Genomic DNA, 23,374 nt, shown 5'->3' with positions numbered 1-23,374 from the left:
GCAGAAAAGGCGACAAGTCCTAGCGATCGTGCTCGCCAAACTCCTGAGCTACTCAGACCTGGGAAGGGAACAAAATGCAGTCCCAACCGAATCTGTGCCTCTGAGGGCTACCTGAGCACCAAACCTGAGCGGCTTAGACCGGGGAAGTGCATGCAGCCTAGGGCCGGCCTCAGACGGTTCCCGGCTGAGCTTTGTAGAGCCGGAGCGTTTGTGCGCCGCGAGAAGGGACAGGTCAAGCGGGGCTGAGACACTGTGTGCACACAACAGTGCTATTTGTTTGCAGCATCCCCCCTCCCCACAGTGCGACTGAACTAGTGAGCCTAAAAAACCAGCAAACAGAAGTTAAACAGAGGGAACCGCCTTGGAAGTGACCCCACACTGCCCACAACATCAGAGAAGGGCTAGATATATTTTTACTATTTTTAAACTCATTCCTTTTTTTTTTTCTTTTTTTCCTAACTTTTTTTTATTGTTAAGTCTTTTATTTCTCCTCTAATTTTTATTTCTATAACCTACTATTACTATTTAAAAAAAAAAGAAGACTTTTTTTTTTTTTAAGGCAAACACCATATATAGTCTTTGGATGGTTGTTGGTGCGTTGCTTTTGTTTTTGTTTTTTTCTTAATAATTCTTGGGGTTTTTTTTTCTTCCTTTTTCCTTCTGCTTCCTTTCTTTAATATTGTATTTTTGAAAATCCAACCCCTACTCTAGATTTTTAATCTTTGCTCTTTGGTTTTTGTTGTCAATTTTGTACATTTAAAAACCCAAACTTCACTACCCAATATTACCTGAGAGCAAGATTTCTGGCTTGACCACTCTCTCCTCCTTTGGACACTCCTTTTTCTCCACCAGGTGGCCTCTGTCTCTTTCCTCCCTTATCTTTTCTCTATCCAATTCTGTGAATCTCTGTGTGTTCCAGATGGTGAGAACACCTAAGGAACTGGTTACTGGTAGGATTTGTCTCTCTCCTTCTCATTCATCTCTCTTATCCTCCTGGCCACCTCTGTCTACTTCCTCCCTCTCCTCTTCCCTGTATAACTCCGTAAATACCTCTGAGCGGTCCAGACTATAGAGCGCACATAAGGAAGTGACCACTGGCTAGCTTGCTCTCTCCTCTTTTGATCTCACCGCATCTCATTCCAGTCACCTCTAACTACCCCCTCCTTCTTCTCTTCTCCTTGTAACTCAGTGAACCTCTCTGAGTGTCCCTCAATGTGGAGAAACTTTTCATCTTTAACCTAGATGTTTTATCATCAGTGCTGTATAGATGGAGAAGTCTAGAGGCTACTGTAAAAATAAAACTGAAAACCAGAAACAGGAGGCTTAAGTCCAAAGCCTGAAAACATTAGAGAACTCTTGAATTCAGGGAACATTAACCAATAGGAGCTCATCAAATGCCTCCATACCTACACTGAAACCAAGCTGCACCCAAGGGACAACAAGTTCCAGAACAAGACATACCATGCAAATTCTCCAGCAACACAGGAACACTCCCCTGAACTTCAAAATACAGGCAGCTCAAACTTATTTCAAAACCTTTGATGTCTCATAACCCATTACTGGTCACTCCACTGCACTCCAGAGAGAAGAAACCCAGCTCCACCCACCAGAACTCCAACACAAGCCTCCCTAACCAGGAAACCTTGACAAGCTACTGATAGAACCCCACACAGTGAGGAAGCTCCATAATAAAGAGAACTCCACAAATTACCAGAATATAAAAAGGCCACTCCAAACGCAGGAATATAACCAAGATGAAGAGACAGAGGAATACTCAGCAGGTAAAGGAACAGGAGAAATACCCACCAAACCAAACAAAAGAGGAAGAGGTAGGGAATCTACCTGAGAAAGAATTCCAAATATTGATAGTGAACATGATCCAAAATCTTGAAATCAAAATGGAATCACAGATTAATAGCCTAGAGACAAGGATTGAGAAGATGCAAGAAAGGTTTAACAAGGACCTAGAAGAAATAAAAAAGAGTCAATATATAATGAATAATGCAATAAATGAGATCAGAAACACTCTGGAGGCAACAAATAGTAGAATAACGGAGGCAGAAGATAGGATTAGTGAAATAGAAGATAGAATGGGAGAAATAAATGAATCAGAGAGGAAACAAGAAAAATGAATTAAAAGAAATAAGGACATTCTCAGAGACCTCCAGGACAATATGAAATGCTCCAACATTCGAATTATAGGAGTCCCAGAAGAAGAAGACAAAAAGAAAGACCATGAGAAAATCCTTGAGGAGATAATAGTTGAAAACTTCCCTAAAATGGGGAAGGAAATAATCACCCAAGTCCAAGAAACAGAGAGTTCCAAATAGGATAAACCCAAGGCAAAACACCCCAAGACACATATTAATCAAATTAACAACGATCAAACACAAAGAACAAATATTAAAAGCAGCAAGGGAAAAACAACAAATAACACACAAGGGGATTCCCATAAGGATAACAGCTGATCTTTCACTAGAAACTCTTCAGGCCAGGAGGGAATGGCAAGACATACTTAAAGTGATGAAAGAAAATAACCTACAGCCCTGATTACTGTACCCAGCAAGGAGCTCAAATACGAAGGAGAAATCAAAAGCTTTACAGACAAGCAAAAGCTGAAAGAATTCAGCACCACCAAACCAGCTCTCCAACAAATTCTAAAGGATATTCTCTAGACAGGAAACACAAAAAGGGTGTATAAACCCGAACCCAAAACAATAAAGTAAATGGTAACAGGATCGTACTTATCAGTAATTACCTTAAACGTAAATGGGTTGAATGCCCCAACCAAAAGGCAAAGACTGGCTGAATGGATACAAAAACAAGACCCCTCTATATGCTGCTTACAAGAGACCCACCTCAAAACAAGGGACACATACAGACTGAAAGTGAAGGGCTGGAAAAAGATATACCATGCAAATAGAGACCAAAAGAAAGCAGGAGTAGCAATACTCATATCCAATAAAATAGACTTTAAAACAAAGGCTGTGAAAAGAGACAAAGGCCACTACATAATGATCAAAGGATCAATCCAAGAAGAAGATATAACAGTTATAAATATATATGCACCCAACATAGAAGCACTGCAATATGTAAGACAAATGCTAACAAGTATGAAAGGGGAAATTAACAATAACACAATAATAGTGGGAGACTTTAATACCCCACTCACACCTATGGACAGATCAACTAAACAGAAAATCAACAAAGAAACGCAAACTTTAAATGATACATTAGATCAGTTAGACCTAATTGATATCTATAGGACATTTCACCCCAAAACAATGAATTTCACCTTTTTTTCAAGTGCTCATGGAACCTTCTCCAGGATAGATCACATCCTGGGCCATAAATCTAAACTTGACAAATTCAAAAAAATCGAAGTCATTCCAAGCATCTTTTCTGACCATAATGCATTAAGATTAGATCTCAATTACAGGAGAAAAACTATTAAAACTTCCAACATATGGAGGCTGAACAACACACTTCTGAATAACCAACAAATTACAGAAGAAATCAAAAAAGAAATCAAAATATGCATAGAAACTAATGAAAATGAAAACACAACAACCCAAAACCTGTGGGACACTATAAAAGCAGTGCTAAGAGGAAAGTTCATGGCAATACAGGCATACCTCAAGAAACAAGAAAAAAGTCAAATAAATAACCTAACTCTGCAACTAAAGCAACTAGAAAAGGAAGAATTGGAGAACCCCAGAGTTAGTAGAAGGAAAGAAATCTTAAAAATTAGGGCAGAAATAAATGCAAAAGAAGCAAAAGAAACAAAAGAGACCATAGCAAAAATCAACAAAGCCAAAAGCTGGTTCTTTGAAAGGATAAATAAAATTGACAAACCATTAGCCAGACTCATCAAGAAACAAAGAGAGAAAAATCAAATCAATAAGATTAGAAATGAAAATGGAGAGATCACAACAGACAACACAGAAATACAAAGGATCATAAGAGACTACTATCAGCAGTTATATGCCAATAAAATGGACAACGTGGAAGAAATGGACAAATTCTTAGAAAAGTACAATTTTCCAAAACTGAACCAGGAAGAAATAGAAAATCTTAACAGACCCATCACAAGCATGGAAATTGAAACTATAATCAGAAATCTTCCAGCAAACAAAAGCCCAGGTCCAGACGGCTTCACAGCTGAATTCTACCAAAAATTTCGAGAAGAGCTAACACCTATCCTACTCAAACTCTTCCAGAAAAGTGCAGAGGAAGGTAAACTTCCAAACTCATTCTCTGAGGCCACCATCACCCTAATACCAAAACCTGACAAGGATGCCACAAAAAAAGAAAACTACAGGCCAATATCACTGATGAACATAGATGCAAAAATCCTCAACAAAATTCTAGCAATCAGAATCCAAAAACACATCAAAAAGATCATACACCATGACCAAGTGGGCTTTATCCCAGGGATGCAAGGATTCTTCAATATCCACAAATCAGTCAATGTAATTCACCACATTAACAAATTGAAAAATAAAAGCCATATGATTATCTCAATAGATTGCAGAGAAGGCCTTTGACAAAATTCAACATCCATTTATGATAAAAACTCTCCAGAAAGCAGGAGTAGAAGGAACATACCTCAACATAATAAAAGCTACATATGACAAACCCACAGCAAACATTATCCTCAATGGTGAAAAATTGAAAGCATTTCCCCTAAAGTCAGGAACAAGACAAGGGTGCCCACTTTCACCGCTACTATTCAACATAGTTCTGGAAGTTTTGGCCACAGCAATCAGAGCAGAAAAAGAAATAAAAGGAATCCAAATTGGAAAAGAAGAAGTAAAACTTTCACTGTTTGCAGATGACATGATCCTCTACATAGAAAACCTTAAAGACACCACCAGAAAATTACTAGAGCTAATCAATGAATACAGTAAAGTTGCAGCATATAAAATCAACACGCAGAAATCCCTTGCATTCCTATACAATAACAATGAGAAAACAGAAAAAGAAATTAAGGAAACAATTTCATTCACCATTGCAAAGAAAAGAATAAAATACTTAGGAATATATCTACCTAAAGAAACTAAAGACCTATATATAGAAAACTATAAAACACTGAGGAAAGAAATCAAAGAGGACACTAATAGATGGAGAAATATACCATGTTAATGGATCGGAAGAATCAATATAGTGAAAATGAGTATACTACCCAAAGCAATTTACAAATTCAATGCAATCCCTATCAAGCTACCAGCCATATTTTTCACAGAACTAGAACAAATAATTTCAAGATTTGTATGGAAATACAAAACACCTCGAATAGCCAAAGCAATCTTGAGAAAGAAGAATGGAACTGGAGGAATCAACTTGCCTGACTTCAGGCTCTATTACAAAGCCACAGTCATCAAGACAGTATGGTACTGGCACAAAGACAGACATATACATCAATGGAACAAAATAGAAAGCCCAGAGAAAAATCCACACACATATGGACACCTTATCTTTGACAAAGGAGGCAAGAATATACAATGGAGTAAAGACAATCTCTTTAACAAGTGGTGCTGGGAAAACTGGTCAACCACTTGTAAAAGAATGAAACCAGATCACTTTCTAACACCGCACACAAAAATAAACTCAAAATGGATTAAAGATCTAAATGTAAGACCAGAAACTATAAAACTCCTAGAGGAGAATATAGGCAAAACACTCTCCGACATAAATCACAGCAGGATCCTCTATGATCCACCTCACAGAATTCTGGAAATAAAAGCAAAAATAAACAAATGGGATCTAATTAAAATTAAAAGCTTCTGCACAACAAAGGAAAATATAAGCAAGGTGAAAAGACAGCCTTCGGAATGGGAGAAAATAATAGCAAATGAAGCAACTGACAAACAACTAATCTCAAAAATATACAAGCAACTTATGCAGCTCAATTCCAGAAAAATAAACGACCCAATCAAAAAATGGGCCAAAGAACTAAATAGACATTTCTCCAAAGAAGACGTACGGATGGCTAACAAACACATGAAAAGATGCTCAACATCACTCATTATCAGAGAAATGCAAATCAAAACCACAATGAGGTACCACTTCACACCAGTCAGAATGGCTGCGATCCAAAAATCTACAAGCAATAAATGCTGGAGAGGGTGTGGAGAAAAGGGAACCCTCCTACACTGTTGGTGGGAATGCAAACTAGTACAGCCACTATGGAGAACAGTGTGGAGATTCCTTAAAAAATTGCAAATAGAACTACCTTATGACCCAGCAATCCCACTGCTAGACATACACACCGAGGAAACCAGAATTGAAAGAGACACATGTACCCCAATGTTCATCGCAGCACTGTTTATCATAGCCAGGACATGGAAACAACCTAGATGTCCATCAGCAGATGAATGGATAAGAAAGCTGTGGTACATATACACAATGGAGTATTACTCAGCCGTGAAAAAGAATTCATTTGAATCAGTTCTGATGAGATGGATGAAACTGGAGCCGATTATACAGAGTGAAGTAAACCAGAAAGAAAAACACCAATCCAGTATACTAACACATATATATGGAATTTAGAAAGATGGCAATGACGACCCTGTATGCAAGACAGCAAAAAAGACACAGATGTGTATAACGGACTTTTGGACTCTGAGGGAGAGGGAGAGGGCGGGATGATTTGGGAGAATGGCATTGTAACAGGTATACTATCATGTAAGAATCGAATCGCCAGTCTATGTCCGACGCAGGATGCAGCATGCTTGGTGCTGGTGCATGGTGACGACCCAGAGAGATGTTATGGGGAGGGCAGGGGGGGCGCGGTTCAAGTTTGGGAATGCATGTACACCCGTGGTGGATTCATGTCAATGTATGGCAAAACCAATACAGTATTGTAAGATAAAGTAAAAATAAAAATTAAAAAAATAAAATCTTTTGGTTATCATGTAAAAAAAAAAAAAAGCTTAAATAAGAAAATAAATGTTAGAGCAACATTCCGTAAATAAAACATACAATGTACTTAAGCACAGTGCAATGCACATTTTTAAGTCTCTTCTGAGTGGCTGCACTATGATAGACCTAAAGATAGATGAAGTAATATGCTTAACAACTCAGTCTTTGTCTGTCTTTCACTCCAATAAAACAATAATCTAGACAAAACTGATTTAAACTGTAGGTGATCTTGTATTCAATGACAGTGAAAGGGAACTTTGGCCACCTGATGTGAAGAGCTGACTCATTTGAAAAGACCCTGATGCTGGGCAAGATTGAGGGCAGGAGAAAAAGGGGATGACAGAGGATGAGATGATTGGATGGCATCACCGACTCAGTGGACATGAGTTTGGGTAAACTCCGGGAGTTGGTGATGGAAAGGGAGGCCTGGTGTACTGCAGTACATGAGGTCGCAAAGAGTCAGACATGACTGAGCGACTGAACTGAACAGAACTGACCTGAAAGGGAACTAATACTTATTTAGTGGATACCAGGCTCTTTATCAACAAACATTATTCATTAAACCTTGTAACAGTGTTAAAAAAAAATGGAGCAATATCCCAAAAATGTGATTAAAGAAGACAGCCACCAATCAGTCCATCAATTTGATAGCTAAAATGACAATCAAGTAGATTATGGAAAGAATTAAGAAAAGTACGTCAAGGCTGTATATTGTCACCCTACTTATTTAACTTATATGCAGAGTACATCATGAGAAACACTGGGCTGGAAGAAGCACAAGCTGGAATCAAGATTGCCGGAAGAAATATCAATAACCTCAGATATGCAGATGACACCAACCTTATGGCAGAAAGTGAAAAGGAGCTAAAAAGCCTCTTGATGAAAGTGAAAGAGGAGAGTGAAAAAGTTGGCTTAAAGCTCAACATTCAGAAAACAAAGATCATGAAATCTGGTCCCATCACTTCATGGGAAATAGATGAGGAAACAGTGGAAACAGTGTCAGACTTTATTTTTGGGGGCTCCAAAATCACTGCAGATGGTGATTGCAGCCATGAAATTAAAAGATGCTTACTCCTTGGAAGAAAAGTTATGACCAACCTAGACAGTATAGTCAAAAGCAGAGACATTATTTTGCCAACAAAGGTCAGTCTAGTCAAGGCTATGGTTTTTCCAATGGTCACATATGGATGTGAGAGTTGGTCTGTGAAGAAAGCTGAGCGCTGAAGTATTGATGCTTTTGAACTGTGGTGTTGGAGAAGACTCTTGAGAGTCCCTTGGACTGCAAGGAGATCCAATCATTCCATTCTGAAGGAGATAAGCCCTGGGATTTCTTTGGAGAGAATGATGCTGAAACTCCATTACTTTGCCCGCCTCATGCGAAGAGTTGACTCATTGGAAAAGACTCTGATGCTGGGAGGGATTGGGGGCAGGAGGAGAAGGGGACGACAGAGGATGAGATGGCTGGATAGCATCACTGACTCAATGGACGTGAGTCTGAGTGAACTCCGGAAGATGGTGATGGACAGGGAGGCCTGACGTGCTGAGATTCATGGGATAGCAAAGAGTTGGACACAACTGAGCGACTGAACTGAACTGAACTGAAGATTAAGAGGACTTGCTGCCTTAAAAAGCAGGTAAACAAAATAAACACATGCATGCACACATGCACATACACTCACATAACAGCTGAATGAAATTCAAAAAAATAAGTATAGACTATAGGTTAGTCAAAAACTGAGTTATTGACTATGTACTATCCTAAGTATTTCAGGTGAATCGACAGTCTTCACAACAGCTCTATGAAACAGGCACATTATTCTCCCCATTTTGCAGGTGAGGAATCTGAGTCACAGCTTACACAAATTAGGTATGGTCACACAGCTGGCAAGTTGCAGATCCCTAATGAAACCCATGCAGCCTAGGTATAGAATGGACTCAACCACTGCACCAAACTGCCCATAAAATAGAGTTAATGGTGGACTGAGATAAAGAAATTTTTTAAAGAGTAGAATGAATTAAGAAAAGTTTGGAAAGATTCTAACTTATCAGTTCAGTTCAGTCACTCAGTAGTGTCCAACTCTTTGCAACCTCATGGAATGAAGCAGGCCAGGCCTCCCTGTCCATCACCAACTCCCAGAGTTTACCCAAACTCATGTCCACTGAGTCGGTGATGCCATCTAACCATCTCATCCTCTGTCATCCCCTTTTCCTCCTGCCCTCAATCTTTCCCAGCATCAGGGTCTTTTCAAATGAGTCAGCTCTTCCCATCAGGTGGCCCAAGTATTAGAGTTTCAGCTTCAACATCAGTCCTTCCAATGAACACCCAGGACTGATCTGCTTTAGGATGGAATGATTGGATCTCCTTGCAGTCCAAGGGACTCTCAGGAGTCTTCTCCAACACCACAGTTCAAAAGCATCAATTCTTCTGCATTCAGCTTTCTTTATAGTCCAACTCTCATATTCATACATGACCACTGGAAAAACCATAGCCTTGACTAGACAGACCTTTGTTGGCAAAGTAATGTCTCTGTTTTTTTAATATGCTATCTAGGCTGGTCATAACTTTTCTTCCAAGGAGTAAGCATCTTTTAATTTCATGGCTGCAATCACCATCTGCAGTGATTTTGGAGCCCAGAAAAATAAAGTCTGACAGTTTCCTACTGTTTCCCCATCTATTTCCCATGAAGTTATGGCATGATCTTCGTTTTCTGAATGTTGAGCTCTAAGTCAACTTTTTCACTCTCCTCTTTCACTTTCATCAAGAGGCTCTTTAGTTCTTCTTCACTTTCTGCCATAAGGGTGGTGTCATCTGCATATCTGATGTTATTGATATTTCTCCCAGCAATCTTGATTCCAGCTTGTGCTTCATCCAACCCAGCATTTCTCATGATGCATTCTGCATATATTACTTATATATGCTGCTGCTGCTACTAAGTCGCTTCAGTCGTCTTCGACTCTATGTGACCCCATAGACGGCAGCCCACCAGGCTCTGCTTTCCCGGGGATTCTCCAGGCAAGAACACTGGAGTGGGTTGTCATTTCCTTCTCCAATGCATGAAAGTGAAAAGAGAAAGTGAAGTCGCTCAGTCATGTCCGACTCTTCGCAACCCCATGAACTGCAGCCTACTAGGCTCCTCCGTCCATGGGATTTTCCAGGCAAGAGTACTGGAGTGGGTTGCCATTTCCTTCTCCAACTTATAATGATAATTTCTCAAATTATTTATAATTTTTTTTAATTTCATTCAACTGTTAAGTGAGTGTATGTGCATGTGTGCGTGCATGTGTGCATTTTGTTTACCTGTCTTTTAAGGCAGCAAGTTCTCTTAATCTTAGTTTTCCTTAATTCTTTCCATAATCCATTTGATTGCCATTTTAGCTATCAAATTGATGGACTGATTGGTGGGTGTCTTCTTTAATCAACTTTTTGAGAGTTTGCTGGATTTTTTTTTACAGTGTTACAGGTTTAATGAAATAATGTTTGTGGACAAAGAGCCTGGTGTATCCACTAAATAAATAAGCAGGGGACAAGATACAGCCTTGACTTCCTTTTTCTATTTGGAACCAGTCCATTGTTCCATGTCCAGTTTTAACTGTTGCTTCCTGACCTGCATACAGGTTTCTTAAGAGGCAGGTCAGATGGTCTGGTATTCCCATCTCTTTCAGAATTTTCCACAGTTTATTGTGATCCACACAGTTAAAGGCTTTGGCATAGTCAATAAAGCGGAAATAGATGTTTTTCTGGAACTCTTGATTTTTTGATGATCCAGTGGATGTTGGCAATTTGATCTCTGGTTCCTCTGCCTTTTCTAAAACCAGCTTGAACCTCTGGAAGTTCATAGTTCACATATTGCTAAAGCCTGGCTTGGAGAATTTTGAGCATTACTTTACTAGCATGTGAGATGAGTGCAATTGTGTGGTAGTTTGAGCATTCTTTGGCATTTCCTTTTTTGGGATTGGAATGAAAACTGACCTTTTCCAGTCGTGTGGCCACTGCTGAGTTTTCCAAACTTGCTGGCATATTGAGTGTAGCACTTTCATGGCATCATCTTTCAGGTTTTAAAACAGCTCAACTGGAATCCCATCACCTCCACTATCTTTGTTCGTAGTAATGCTTTATAAGGCCCACTTGACTTCACATTCCAGGATGTCTGGCTCTAGATGAGTGATCACACCATCGTGATTATCTGGGTCGTGAAGATCTTTTTTGTACAGTTCTTCTGTGTATTCTTGCCACCTCTTCTTAATAACTTCTGCTTCTGTTAGGTCCATACCATTTCTGTCCTTTATTGAGCCCATCTTTGCATGAAATGTTCCAGTGGTATGTCTAAGTTTCTTAAAGAGATCTCTAGTCTTTCTCATTCTATTGTTTTCCTCTATTTTTTTGCATTGATCACTGAGGAAGGCTTTCTTATCTTTCCTTGCTATTCTTTGGAACTCTGCATTCAAATGGGTATATCTTTCCTTTTCTCCTTTGCTATAACCAGGTTTTAAAATCAATATTAGAAACACAAACATTAGGTCTAACAAAGAAGGAAAATGGATTTCGCAATTTAGAAGACACTTGAAGAATCTCTCCAAATGGAGGAATGAAGAACAAAGACTTTTTTGATGAGGGTTAGATGTCTACATGGAGGGCACAAAATTGAAAGATTATTTCCCTTTCTGAAGAAAATTATAAATAGAACAAATCAATAAAGACATAAAAAGAAAAAATCCTGCTCTAGAGAAAGATTTGAGCTTGCAGAAGGAAAAATGACACTATATATTGGGAAATGGAATGAAAAATAACAACTCACATTCTGGAGAGATTTTAAAATTTCTTTTAAATAAAGAAATATCATTTAGAGAGAGAGAAATCACTTAGAGGATCCTTGCATATCTCAAGTAACCTTCGTGAAGGGAAAATTTTGCTTAATGTCATTAATAAGCCGGTGAAAAAAAGTGAAAGTGGCTCATTCGTGTCTGACTCTTTGCCACCTCTGGACTATAGTCCATGGAATTCTCCAGGCCAGAATACTGGAGTGGGTAGCCTATCCCTTCCCCATCAGATCTTCCCCACCCAGGAATCGAACTGGGGTCTTCTGCATTGCAGGCGGATCCTTTACCAACTGAGCTCTCAGTTCAGTTCAGTCTCTTAGATGTGTCTGACTCTGTGACCCCATGAATCGCAGCATGCCAGGCCTCCCTGTCCATCAGCAACTCCCAGAGTTTACCCAAACTCATGTCCATCGAGTTGGAGATGCCATCCAGCCATCTCATCCTCTGTCGTCCCCTTCTCCTCCTGCCCCCAATCCCTCCCAGCATCAGGGTCTTTTCCAATGAGTCAACTCTTCACATGAGGTGGCCAAAGTATTGGAGTTTCAGCTTCAGCATCAGTCCTTCCAATGAACACCCAGGACTGGTCTCCTTCAGGATGAACTGGTTGGATCTCCTTGCAGTCCATGGGACTCTCAAGAGTCTTCTCCAACACCATAGTTCAAAAGCAACTGAGCTCTCAGGGAAGACCAAAAGAGAACTCCAAGGAATTCAACAAAAGCATTCCTTGGAGGGATTTCCCAGGCAAGAATACTGAAGTGGGTTGCTATGTCCATCTCCAGGGGATCTTCCTGACCCTGGGATTGAACCTGGGTCTCCTGCATTGCAGACAGACTCTTTATCGACTGAGCCACCATGGAAGTCCTGTAGCACACAGAGTAAGCCAGTAGCACACAGAATACATTTTATGGAAATGTGGCTTTAAAATAATGCAAATATAAACATTAGATTCTCTCTCAATTACGTTTTTAAAGATTTATTCAAAGTGAAGCATAGATACATTTCAAATTCAAAATTTCAGCCATGAAACCTGTGGCTCCTTAGGCCATCTCAAAGACTGCTCCTAGAATCACCTTTGCCAGAATATTCTCCCCACTCCCTCTGCTCTCCCATCCTTACTGCTGCTGCTGCTGCTGCTGCTAAGTCGCTTCAGTCGTGTCTGACTCTGTGCGACCCCATAGACGGAGGCCCACCCGGCTCCCCCGTCCCTGGGATTCTCCAGGCAAGAACACTGGAGTGGGTTGCCATTTCCTTCTCCAATGCATGAAAGCGAAAAGTGAAAGTGAAGTCGCTCAGTCGTGTCCGACTCTTAGCGACCCCATGGACTGCAGCCCACCAGGCTCCTCCATCCATGGGATTTTCCAGGCAAGAGTACTGAAGTGGGATGCCATTGCCTTCTCCCTCATCCTTACTAGGACAGCTCATTCTCAGGCTTTAGCCTGAATGTCACTTTCTCTCAAAAGCTATTCCTGACACCCCAGTCCCACCCTAGCATTTGTCACATTTAAATCTTATCTCACCCCCATGGGCTTCTCAGGTAGTGCAGTGGTAAAGAATCTGCCTGCCGGTGCAGGAGACACAGGCAAGGCAGGTTTAGTCTCTGGCTCAGGAAGATCCCCAGGAGAAAGAAATAGCAACCCACTCCAGTATTCTTGCCTAGAAAATTCCATGTACAGAGGAGTCTGGCGGGCTACAGTCCATGGGGTCACAGAGTCAGACATGACTCACTTGCATGCATTAACCGACTATGGTTAAGTTTAAGGAGAAACTGGTGACTGTTTTCCCACCATCTCAACCCCACTGCTCACACAGCATCTGCAGTGTTCTTGGTCTTAAACAAGATTTGTTAAATGAGTGAATGAAATGTGCACTCTCTAAACCCTACTTATATTAAGGTAAATTAGCACATCCACTTCAGTGTAGAATTTTCACCTCTAAATGTCTATCACAAAAGATTTTAGTAGAGAAAGAAGTCAAAATTTATGTATAAGAAAGTCCACTGTTTTAAAATATCTTTAAAGATATCTGAAACTGAAACTGTTAGTCTCTCAGTCCTGTCCAACTCTTTGTAACCCCATGGACTGTAGCCCGCCAGACTCCACTGTCCATGCGGTTCTCCAGGCAAGATTACTGGAGTGGGCTGTCATTTCCTTCTCCAGAGGATCTTCCTGACCCGGGTCTCCTGCACTGCAGGGAGATTCTTCACTGTCTGAGCTAAAGAATATGTAAAGCTATCTATTTACACTTAAAATTTTCGTCAGTGTCTTTGGATACATAATGGGGAGGGTTCTCTTTCTCCCCATTCCTGACCTTTCCTTCCAGGGAAGATAGCTCAAGTGATGTGCACCTCTGTTCTCCCCACTCCACCTTACTGTCTCCATCCCTGGAGAAGATGGACTAAAGTATTTGATGAGTGAATGCGGGAAGAATACTAAATCTGTTTAATTCAACTCATCCTTCTTTACTTTGGCAGCTTGCAGTGAGCAGACTTGCTCTGCAGCATCTCAGCATCTGAACATCCTGTGCTTGAGTGGGCAGATACTGCCTAATTACGGGCTTCTTCAACAGGCCCACTGCACCGACAGATTAAGATCACCCCAGACTCCAGCAGCTCTAAGGATTTTGCTTTGGTTCTCTCTCTCCTCCTTTGTTTTATATCTCGACTTGTTTGGAATCTGAGCAGCAAAGAGGGATGCGATGTATTAGCTATCCTCAGAGATCCTCTGAACACATCACACTTCACCCCATATACTGGTTTCTTTTTCAGTATCATGAACATAGGAAATGTGTCTGCTTTGTTTATATGTACATCAGTTCTAAATATTAAACTTTTAATGATAGATAATAAACTCCTTAATCTTTATCAATTATTATCATTTGGTTATCTTTATAACAGGCATGATGATAAAATATTTAATTCAATTCTTATCAGTTGGAATTCAATTTGTAACTTATGGGTAAATGCTTGAGCTTTAATTTCACTTGAAGTTCTATATTTGACTTATTTAGAAGAGGAAAGGGATTATGGAGCAGAGATTTTCCTCTGGGGGGAAGAAAAAACAATTTTGTATTTGCAATTCCATCAAAGATTAGAAATTAAATTTCATTCACTTTACTTTAAATTCCTTCCTTATCAGTCATTCCTCTCACCCTCCCCTCTTGTGCTTCATCACTGAGTTTTCTTTAATAACCACTGGGCGGAAATGAATCATTGACTCAACAGCAGCTGAGGTGCTTGTACTCTGCTTGTCCCCTTCTTTTTATATTTCATAAAGTGCACTGGGTATTATTTTTTTTAACTCATCATTGTAAAATTTTTCTTAAAGGAACTAGTAAAAGTACCATCTTATTCCATTTTCTGGAATTCCCCGAAATATCTTTTGACAGGTACATGAACAAAACATGTATAAGAAAAAAATGAAAGTCTGGAGCCTCTTCATTTAACTCTAAATAGCATACAGTCTCTTCAAGGGCCACTACTTACTCACTCAAATTAGATCATTACTCATAGGATGAGCAAGCCCATGACAAACATCACAAACTCCTTGTTGGCCAGAGATTAGTCCTTAGCTTGGGTACACAATGGTGCTGTAATCCATGACAGACATCTAAAAACAGGCAAATATACCAATAACAGAAAGAAAGGGGGGGAGGGGAGGGGAGAGAGAGAGAGGGGGGAGGCGGAAGGAAGGAAGGAACTGTTGCCCTGTAATTTCCTAAAATCCATCAACATGTATAAACCAAACTATATGCTCTCACAGTTAGCAATTTTCTGTAGGATTATTTAAAGATCAAAATCTCTGAAATAGTGTTGACAGATTATCATCAGGCAAGAGATCCTCAAAATGCTTTCCAACATGTACATTTTTTTTATTTTATGGATTATTTGGGGGGTGTTACCAGGAAATAAACTGCTGCCTGTAAAAAAACAAGTACATAAATTCTAGTATCTCAGCAAGTAACTGGCCCTGATTTCACATTTCAGTCTCTTTAATAAAAGTTTTGGATTGCTTTAAGACTGAATTTTGGATTTTCTATTTCACCCCTCCCACAGTACTTAGATGTACGTACCATAAGAAAAGTAACTCAAAGAAATTTATACCCTACGAATATAAAAGTTGTATGGCGTGTATGCTCAGTCATATCTGACCCTTTGCAATTCCGTGGACTACAGTCCACAGATTCCTCTGTCCATGGGATTTTCCAGGCAAGAATACTGCTGCGGTTTGCCATTTCCTACTCGAGGGGATCTTTCAGACCCAGAGACTGAACCTGCATTTCCTGTGTCTCCCGCATTAGCAGGCAGATTCTTTACCACTGAGCCACCTGGGAAGCTCCCAGGTTTAAAAGATGTATTATTAAATATTAACTAAATCAGTAATACTTTTTATCAATGACACTTACCTTTTCTTGGTTCCTTAAAAATAAATAGTTTTTATTACATGTACATTTTGGTTCTGCTAAGATGAAGCAAAACATTGTACAGAAAAATATTTTGAGAGTTTGTGACGCCTCAAAAGGAATGGTTTTATGTGAATGGAAGAGATGGGACTGACTCCTATCAGAAAAAGAAAAAGCCTTGGATTGCTGTCACCCTCCTCACGGTCACCAGCTACTGAAGCACTGATGTCCCTTTGCTGCCCACCTTAGTTTAACACTCTTCATGGTTTTTCCAATTTTAACATAATTCTTTAATGCTTGTATCTTTCTTTGGAAACCTACATGAAGAAAATGACCTCTCATAGTGAAATCTAAGGACCTTCAAAATATTGTAATTGATGTGAGAGTTAATCGGATAGAATTATGTACTTAAAAGTGAATAGCTAATAGCTCTCTTAAACAGATGTCCATACCTCCAGACTAGTTCATTTAACCCCTGTTCTTGATCTTTCCTTCCAGGTGAGGCCGCTCAACTGATGTGCACTTCTGCTCTCCCCACCTCCCTTACTCTCTCCAGCCCTGGAGGTGATGGACTAAAGCATATGATGAGTGAATGTGGGAAGAATATTGAGGTTGCTTGACTCAGCCCACCCTTCTTTATGGAGGGAGCCTGCGGTGACCAGACTTCCTCTGCAGTTATCTCCAGGGTTAGGAGCACCCTGTGCCTAGACACCATCCCCGTTATGTCAAAGCCCAAATCTAATCTGATCACTAACCTGCTTAATATCTTCCAAAGTCTCATTACAATTTTAAGGAAAATTCCAGTGTCCTTTTAGCACAGAATACAAGGCCAATCACAAATCAACCCCTCTCCACTTTCAGTCTACTCTCCCGCATCTTCCACAAATGCACCCATCCAGCCAGCCACAGAAAACATGACCCGTCCTTTTATATTTTTAAAATTCCTGATCACATGAAACATAGCTAGTCTTCCACAACTACTGGTTACACTTGTCATGTCTTTTGCAGCCGCTTCAAATTTAATTGTCAAGGGAATTTGTCTATTTCAGCATTTTCCAAGTGGCTTAGAGTGCCATCACCATAATTTTGCTATATCAATATTATTCATCCACTATTATTTACTTGATACCCTTCTTCAATCTACTTTTATTAAAGTTTAAACTTTTAAATTTCATATCATTACCATAAATGGAAATCCAGTAGAAGCTGCTATAAGCAAGTGGCAACTGTAAAAATAAATACAATGGAAACAAGTCACATGAAATTTTATGTAGACTGGGTTGTCTGTCCCCCACCTCCATCCCCCAAAGGAAGATATCACACATAATAGAAGAGTATTAAAGACCAGTACCAAAATGAGACTGTCTCTGAGATGTGTTCAGAAGAGTTGGAGAAGGACCAATACTCTCAATATATGACTGCACATTACTTAATAATATTGCATGTACTACTTAATCAGTCCTCTATGTCCAAGGGTATGTGCTCTCAATCTGGTAAACACTGGCTGAGCTTAAATTCAATTACCATGAACAGAGAAATCTGTGGGCTCTGTAACTATAATGCATTGCCTGAATTTGAGTACTCTTGCCTGGAAAATCCCAAGGACGGAGGAGCCTAGTAGGCTCCAGTCCATGGGGTCGCTAAGAGTAGGACATGACTGAGCGGTTTCACTTTCACTTTTCACTTTCGTGCATTGGAGAGGGAAATGGCAACCCACTCCAGTGTCCTTGCCTGGAGAATCCCAGGGACAGGGGAGCCTGGTGGGCTGCCATCCATGGGGTCGCACAGAGTTGGACACAACTGAAGCGACTTAGCAGCAGCAGCAGTCAGCACTTTATAAATGTATAGTCAGTTAGTTCAGTAGCTCAGTTGTGTCCGACTCTGCGACCCCATGAATCACAGCACGCCAGGCCTCCCTGTCCTTCACCAACTCCCGGAGTTCACTCAGACTCACATTTATCGAGTTGGTGATGCCATCCAGCCCTCTCTCCTCCTGCCCCCAATCCCTCCCAGCATCAGAGTCTTTTCCAATGAGTCAATTCTTCGCATGAGGTGGCCAAAGTACTGGACTTTCAGCGTTAGCATCATTCCTTCCAAAGAAAACCCAGGGCTGATCTCCTTCAGAATGGAATGATTGGATCTCCTTGCAGTCCAAGGACTCTCAAGAGTCTTCTCCAACACCACAGTTCAAAAGCATCAATACTTCAGCGCTCAGCTTTCTTCACAGTCCAACTCTCACATCCATACATGACCACTGGAAAAATCATAGCCTTGACTAGACAGACCTTTGTTGGCAAAGTAATGTCTCTGCTTTTCAACATGCTATCTAGGTTGGTCATAACTTTTCTTCCAAGGAGTAAGTGTCTTTTAATTTCATGACTGTATCACCATCTGCAGTGATTTTGGAGCCCCAAAAAATAAAGTCTGACACTGTTTCCACTGTTTCCCCATCTATTTCCCATGAAGTGATGGGACCAGATGCCATGATCTTCGTTTTCTGAAGGTTGAGCTTTAAGCCAACTTTTTCACTCTCCACTCTAACTTTCATCAAGAGGCTTTTTAGTTCCTCTTCACTTTCTGCCATAAGGGTGGTGTCATCTGCATATCTGAGGCTATTGATATTTCTCCCAGCAATCTTGATTCCAGCTTGTGCTTCTTCCAGCCCCACATTTCTCATGATGTACTCTGCATATAAGTTAAATAAGCAGGGTGACAATATACAGCCTTGACATACTCCTTTTCCTATTTGGAAACAGTCTGTTGTTCCATGTCCAGTTCTAACTGTTGCTTCCTGACCTGCATACAGGTTTCTCAAGAGGCAGGTCAGGTGGTCTGGTATTCCCATGTCTTTCAGAATTTTCCACAATTCATTGTGATCCACACAGTCAAAGGCTTTGGCATAGTCAATAAAACAGAAATAGATGTTTTTCAGAATAGATGTTTTTCAACTCTCTTGCTTTTTCGATGATCCAGTGGATGTTGGCAATTTGATCTCTGGTTCCTCTGCCTTTTCTCAAACCAGCTTGAACATCTGGAAGTTCATGGTTCACGTACTGCTGAAGCCTGGCTTGGAGAATTTTGAGCATTACTTTACTAGCATGTGAGATGAGTGCAATTGTGCGGTAGTTGGAGCATTCTTTGGCATTGCCTTTCTTTGGGATTGGAATGAAAACTGGCCTTTTCTATATATTATAAATGTATAAACCTAAGGTATTAATAGTTACATAACTGCTCTTGGACTCAAACTAAGAATAATGAAAATCCCAGTCTCAAAGCTGTTTTCAGGTTAAGGAAGAAAAGGTTTTGTGATAAAACCTGAAGCAAAAAAGACCCTAAAATATTCATTTATCAAATAAATAGAAAGTAGATCCAACCAGTCCATCTTAAAGGAGATCAGTCCTGGGTGTTCACTGGAAGGACTGATGCTGAAGCTGAAACTCCTATACTTTGGCCACCTGATGCGAAGTATTGACTCTTTTGAAAAGACCCTGTTACTGGGAAAGATTGAAGGCAGGAGGAGAAGGGGATGACAAAGGATGAGATGGTTGGATGGCATCACCAACTCAATGGACAAGAGTTTGAGCAAACTCTGGGAGATGGTGAAGGACAGGGAAGCCTGGCATGCTGCAGTCCATGGGGTCACAAAGAGTTGGACACAAATGAGCGACTGAATAACAACGGTTTTAGATTTCATGAGTCCAAAATCAAGTGGGTGGTTTCTTCCAAACTTGTACTTGTCTGTAATTATCTCTAAAATTCAATTCTATTGATATGACTTCAAGTCAGAAACTATGAATTCTCATTCATACTATATGCAATGCAAGACTAAAAAACAAAATTTATCCTGAATTTAACATATAAAAGCTATAAATGCAGCCATAAAAATAAAAAAATTATTTCCCCATAATTTTGAGGAAAAAATTTTTACATGCTTTGGAAATGTAAGTGAAAAAAATATGGTCCAAAAATGCAGGTTATAGTCTTTGTTTTGTCACACTGGCTGTGTGACCTTTATGTGTGTGGACTTTAGTTTCCTTTTTAAGAAAATAAAAAGATTGTGTGAAATGAACTCAAAAGTTCTGCAATTATACTGGCTTTGTGCTCTTATTTCACTTCTTACTTCTTACTGTTTCTGCAGATTAATTACTTTGTACACAAGTTTTATTTTTTTCAGCAAGTGTTTATGAAGTGGCCACTCCATTTCAGGCAAATTGCTGGACATTAGAATATAGACATAGAGAAAAATATGGTTCTTATTCACATAAACCTTGCAGTTTAGTGGGCAAGAAAGGCATTCAACAAATAAGCCAAAGCATTATACTAGATGATCTTGAAGAGGAAAAAACCTCACCAGGCTCTCTGGGATATAATACTGCTGCTGCTAAATCGCTTCAGTCACGTCCAACTCTGTGCAACCCTATGGACTGCAGCCTGCCAGGCTCCTCTGTCCATGGGATTCTCTAGGCAAGAGTACACCAGTGGGTTGCCATGCCCTGCTCCAGAGGATCTTCCCAACCCAGGGATTGAACCCAGGTCTCCTACATTGTAGGCAGATTCTTTACCACTGAGCCACCAGGTAAGCCCTCGGGTTATAACAGGTGAACTAATTTAGATGGACAGCATAAGGGAGGCCACAATGGAGAGGTGACATTTAAAGTGAGGAGTAGGAGGCAGCACCTCCCAGCCTTTCGGGAGTATAGTGCAAAATGAAGAACAGCCCTGAGAGGGGCAGACATGGAAAAGTTCAAGGAACCGAAAGAGAAACGAGGCAAAGGCAGAGCACATAAAGGCATGTGGGCATGAATGACAGGGTCTCCTCTGAACTATCAAGAATGCCAGCTTTTATCATAAGTGTATGGAGCTCACTAGGTAGGGACGCTGGCCCTGATGTTCAAATCCGAGCCCTACCACTTACTAGCTGAGTGACCTTGGGCAGTTTCCTCATTTAGAGTTATTGGTAGGATTAGATCAATGTAAATCAATGTGATCAATGTAAAGAGAGTATATAAAACAGTGCCCAGTGGTGGTAAGCTCTTGGCTATGTATGTTGTTATTATTAGCATCATCTTTCAGGCTTCAGAAAGGCTCAGAGGAAGGAGAACTGCACTCCAGGAGCTGAGACGTGGGCTCTAGGAGCATCTCTTCCCATACAGGCTGTTTCCACCATAAAATGAGGAAACTAAAAGGAATTGAGATAACCCCTAATTGTAATAAAGAAACAAAAAGGTAGCTTCAAGTGAACAGAAAAAAAAAAAAACCTGATTTTTGAAATTAAATGGATGTTCTAATGGGAAAAAAGATTTAAGAGTTTTTGATTTGTATAATTTTAGTTCTAGAAGATGAAAATGACATCCCACTCAAGTATCCTTCAAAATGTATTGACTGTACCATCATTTCTGGTTCCTTTTCACCAATGGTGAATCTTTCAGAATCTCTGTCATCACCTAGGGGCTTCCCAGGTGGCACTAATGGTAAAGAATCCACCGGCCAATGCAGGAGACGCAGGTTCGATCCCTGGTCAGGAAGATCCCCTAGAGAAGGGAATGGCAACCCACTCCAGTATTCTCGAAGAGGAAAAGTTAAAATTTTACATAACCTCCTGCTCCTTCTGCCTCTGTAACTCAGCTTGCTCCTTGCAAAGTCTGGGTCACATGGGTCACATAGTCTCAGAAAGTGGGAACTTACAATACTAGGAACTGGAGCTTATCTCACACACCCATGTCCTGCTGTTTGCAAAAGCCCAGCCCCTGTAAACCTGCTTAATCATGCCTGTCTGTGTAAAGGTCAGGCATTCCCCTCCCCATCTTGACTGCTGTTCCCCCCACACTCGCAAAACCCCTTAGCTTAAATCAGCCTATTAACAGCTAGTGTTGCCCATTATAGTCTGTCCATAAAAACTCTGTAACCCCTTTGTTCAGGGCTCAGAGCTTACAGTGTTAACTCCGTTGGGCCTGCTGGCATAATAAACATGAGTTCTCCAACTCTCCAAGTGTGGTGCTTGGTTTCTCGATTACTGGTTTCTGCAATATTCTCACCTGGAAAATCCCATGGACAGAGGAGCCTGGTGGGCTACAGTCCATGGGGTCACAGAGTCAAATATGACTGAACGACTTTTAACTCCCTCAGTCATAATCACCTAACTTAACTGTTTCGCATTGCAATCTAGAAAACTCAGCATATAAACTTCTCATCCACATTGGTGATGTGAGTAAGGTGGCTTAGTGAGTAAAGAACCTGCCTGTCAATGCAAGAGATGTAAGAGATGCAGGTTTAATCCCCGGGTTGGGAAGATCCCCTGAAGGAGGGCATGGCAACCCACTCCAGTATTCTTGCCTGGAGAATCCCCATGGACAGAGGAGCCTGGAAGGCTACAGTTCATAGGGTCACGAAGAGTCGGACACAACTGAGCAACTGACATACACAAAATCTGTAAACAAATGACAGACCTTCAGATAAAAATCAACTGTACTATATACTTGAAATATTACAAGCAGATAAGGTCCCATGCAATATCACTGCCAACTCTAGTCTTTTTCTTAGTACCTATTAGAGGCTACACATCAGTGTGGAATTCTCTTAACTCCTTTTGGAAAATATGTCAAATAAAAGCTTCACGCAATGCTTTATAATAAATCATACTCCCATATTTCCCTCTCGATAATTCCTGTTCTCTTGCTATTCCCTCTTGACCTCTCCTCCTGACCTATTACCAGGTGATCAGAACATTATAAAATAATGGCTGAAAAAAGGGAAGAGTGTAAGGACCTCCCAACTGCTTGAACTTGCATAAGTTCATAGATATTTTGAAGTCCCAGAATTTTTCCTATGTGCTAGAAGATTAAAGGGAGCTTTCTTCATGGATCTTCATGGATCTCAGTGTCAGCCAGGAATAAGGATCCAGGAATAAGGAATAAGGATTCCCAACCCAGAGTTTCTCAACAGCTATTATATAACATGAGGTTTCCTAAACTTTTATAAACAAAGTGACCAACATATTTTCTCTGGATTTTAGCACCAGTTTAATTATGCATCTTGTTTTTCTTTTTTTAAAACTATACAGGCTTTTAAACTTACCCCAATAGCGGCTAATATTGGGGCTTGGTAAATCCACTTGATGTCTCCAGCACTAAGCTCCCAGCATCTGAGACATGAAAAAGAACTTCCATGAATAGACTGGCAAAGCAAATAAGCAATAAGAATTAAGTACCATTTTAAGTTTTACCAAAAACTCCAT

General features: G+C 40.3%; 1 protein-coding gene across 1 annotated transcript in view; it reads right to left on the bottom strand.

Annotated features, from left to right (window-relative positions):
* Positions 1–23,374, bottom strand: part of PTH2R (parathyroid hormone 2 receptor) — a 96,662-nt gene that overhangs the window by 25,895 nt on the left and 47,393 nt on the right. Inside the window, exon 9 of the mRNA XM_069578219.1 lies at positions 23,215–23,281. Within this exon, the coding sequence (XP_069434320.1) occupies positions 23,215–23,281 (67 nt within the window). The remainder of the gene's footprint in view (positions 1–23,214; positions 23,282–23,374) is intronic.

This window comes from Ovis canadensis, chromosome 2 (genome assembly GCF_042477335.2).
Source record: "Ovis canadensis isolate MfBH-ARS-UI-01 breed Bighorn chromosome 2, ARS-UI_OviCan_v2, whole genome shotgun sequence".
Lineage (NCBI taxonomy): Eukaryota > Metazoa > Chordata > Mammalia > Artiodactyla > Bovidae > Ovis > Ovis canadensis.
This window is presented reverse-complemented; position numbering and strand designations above follow the sequence as displayed.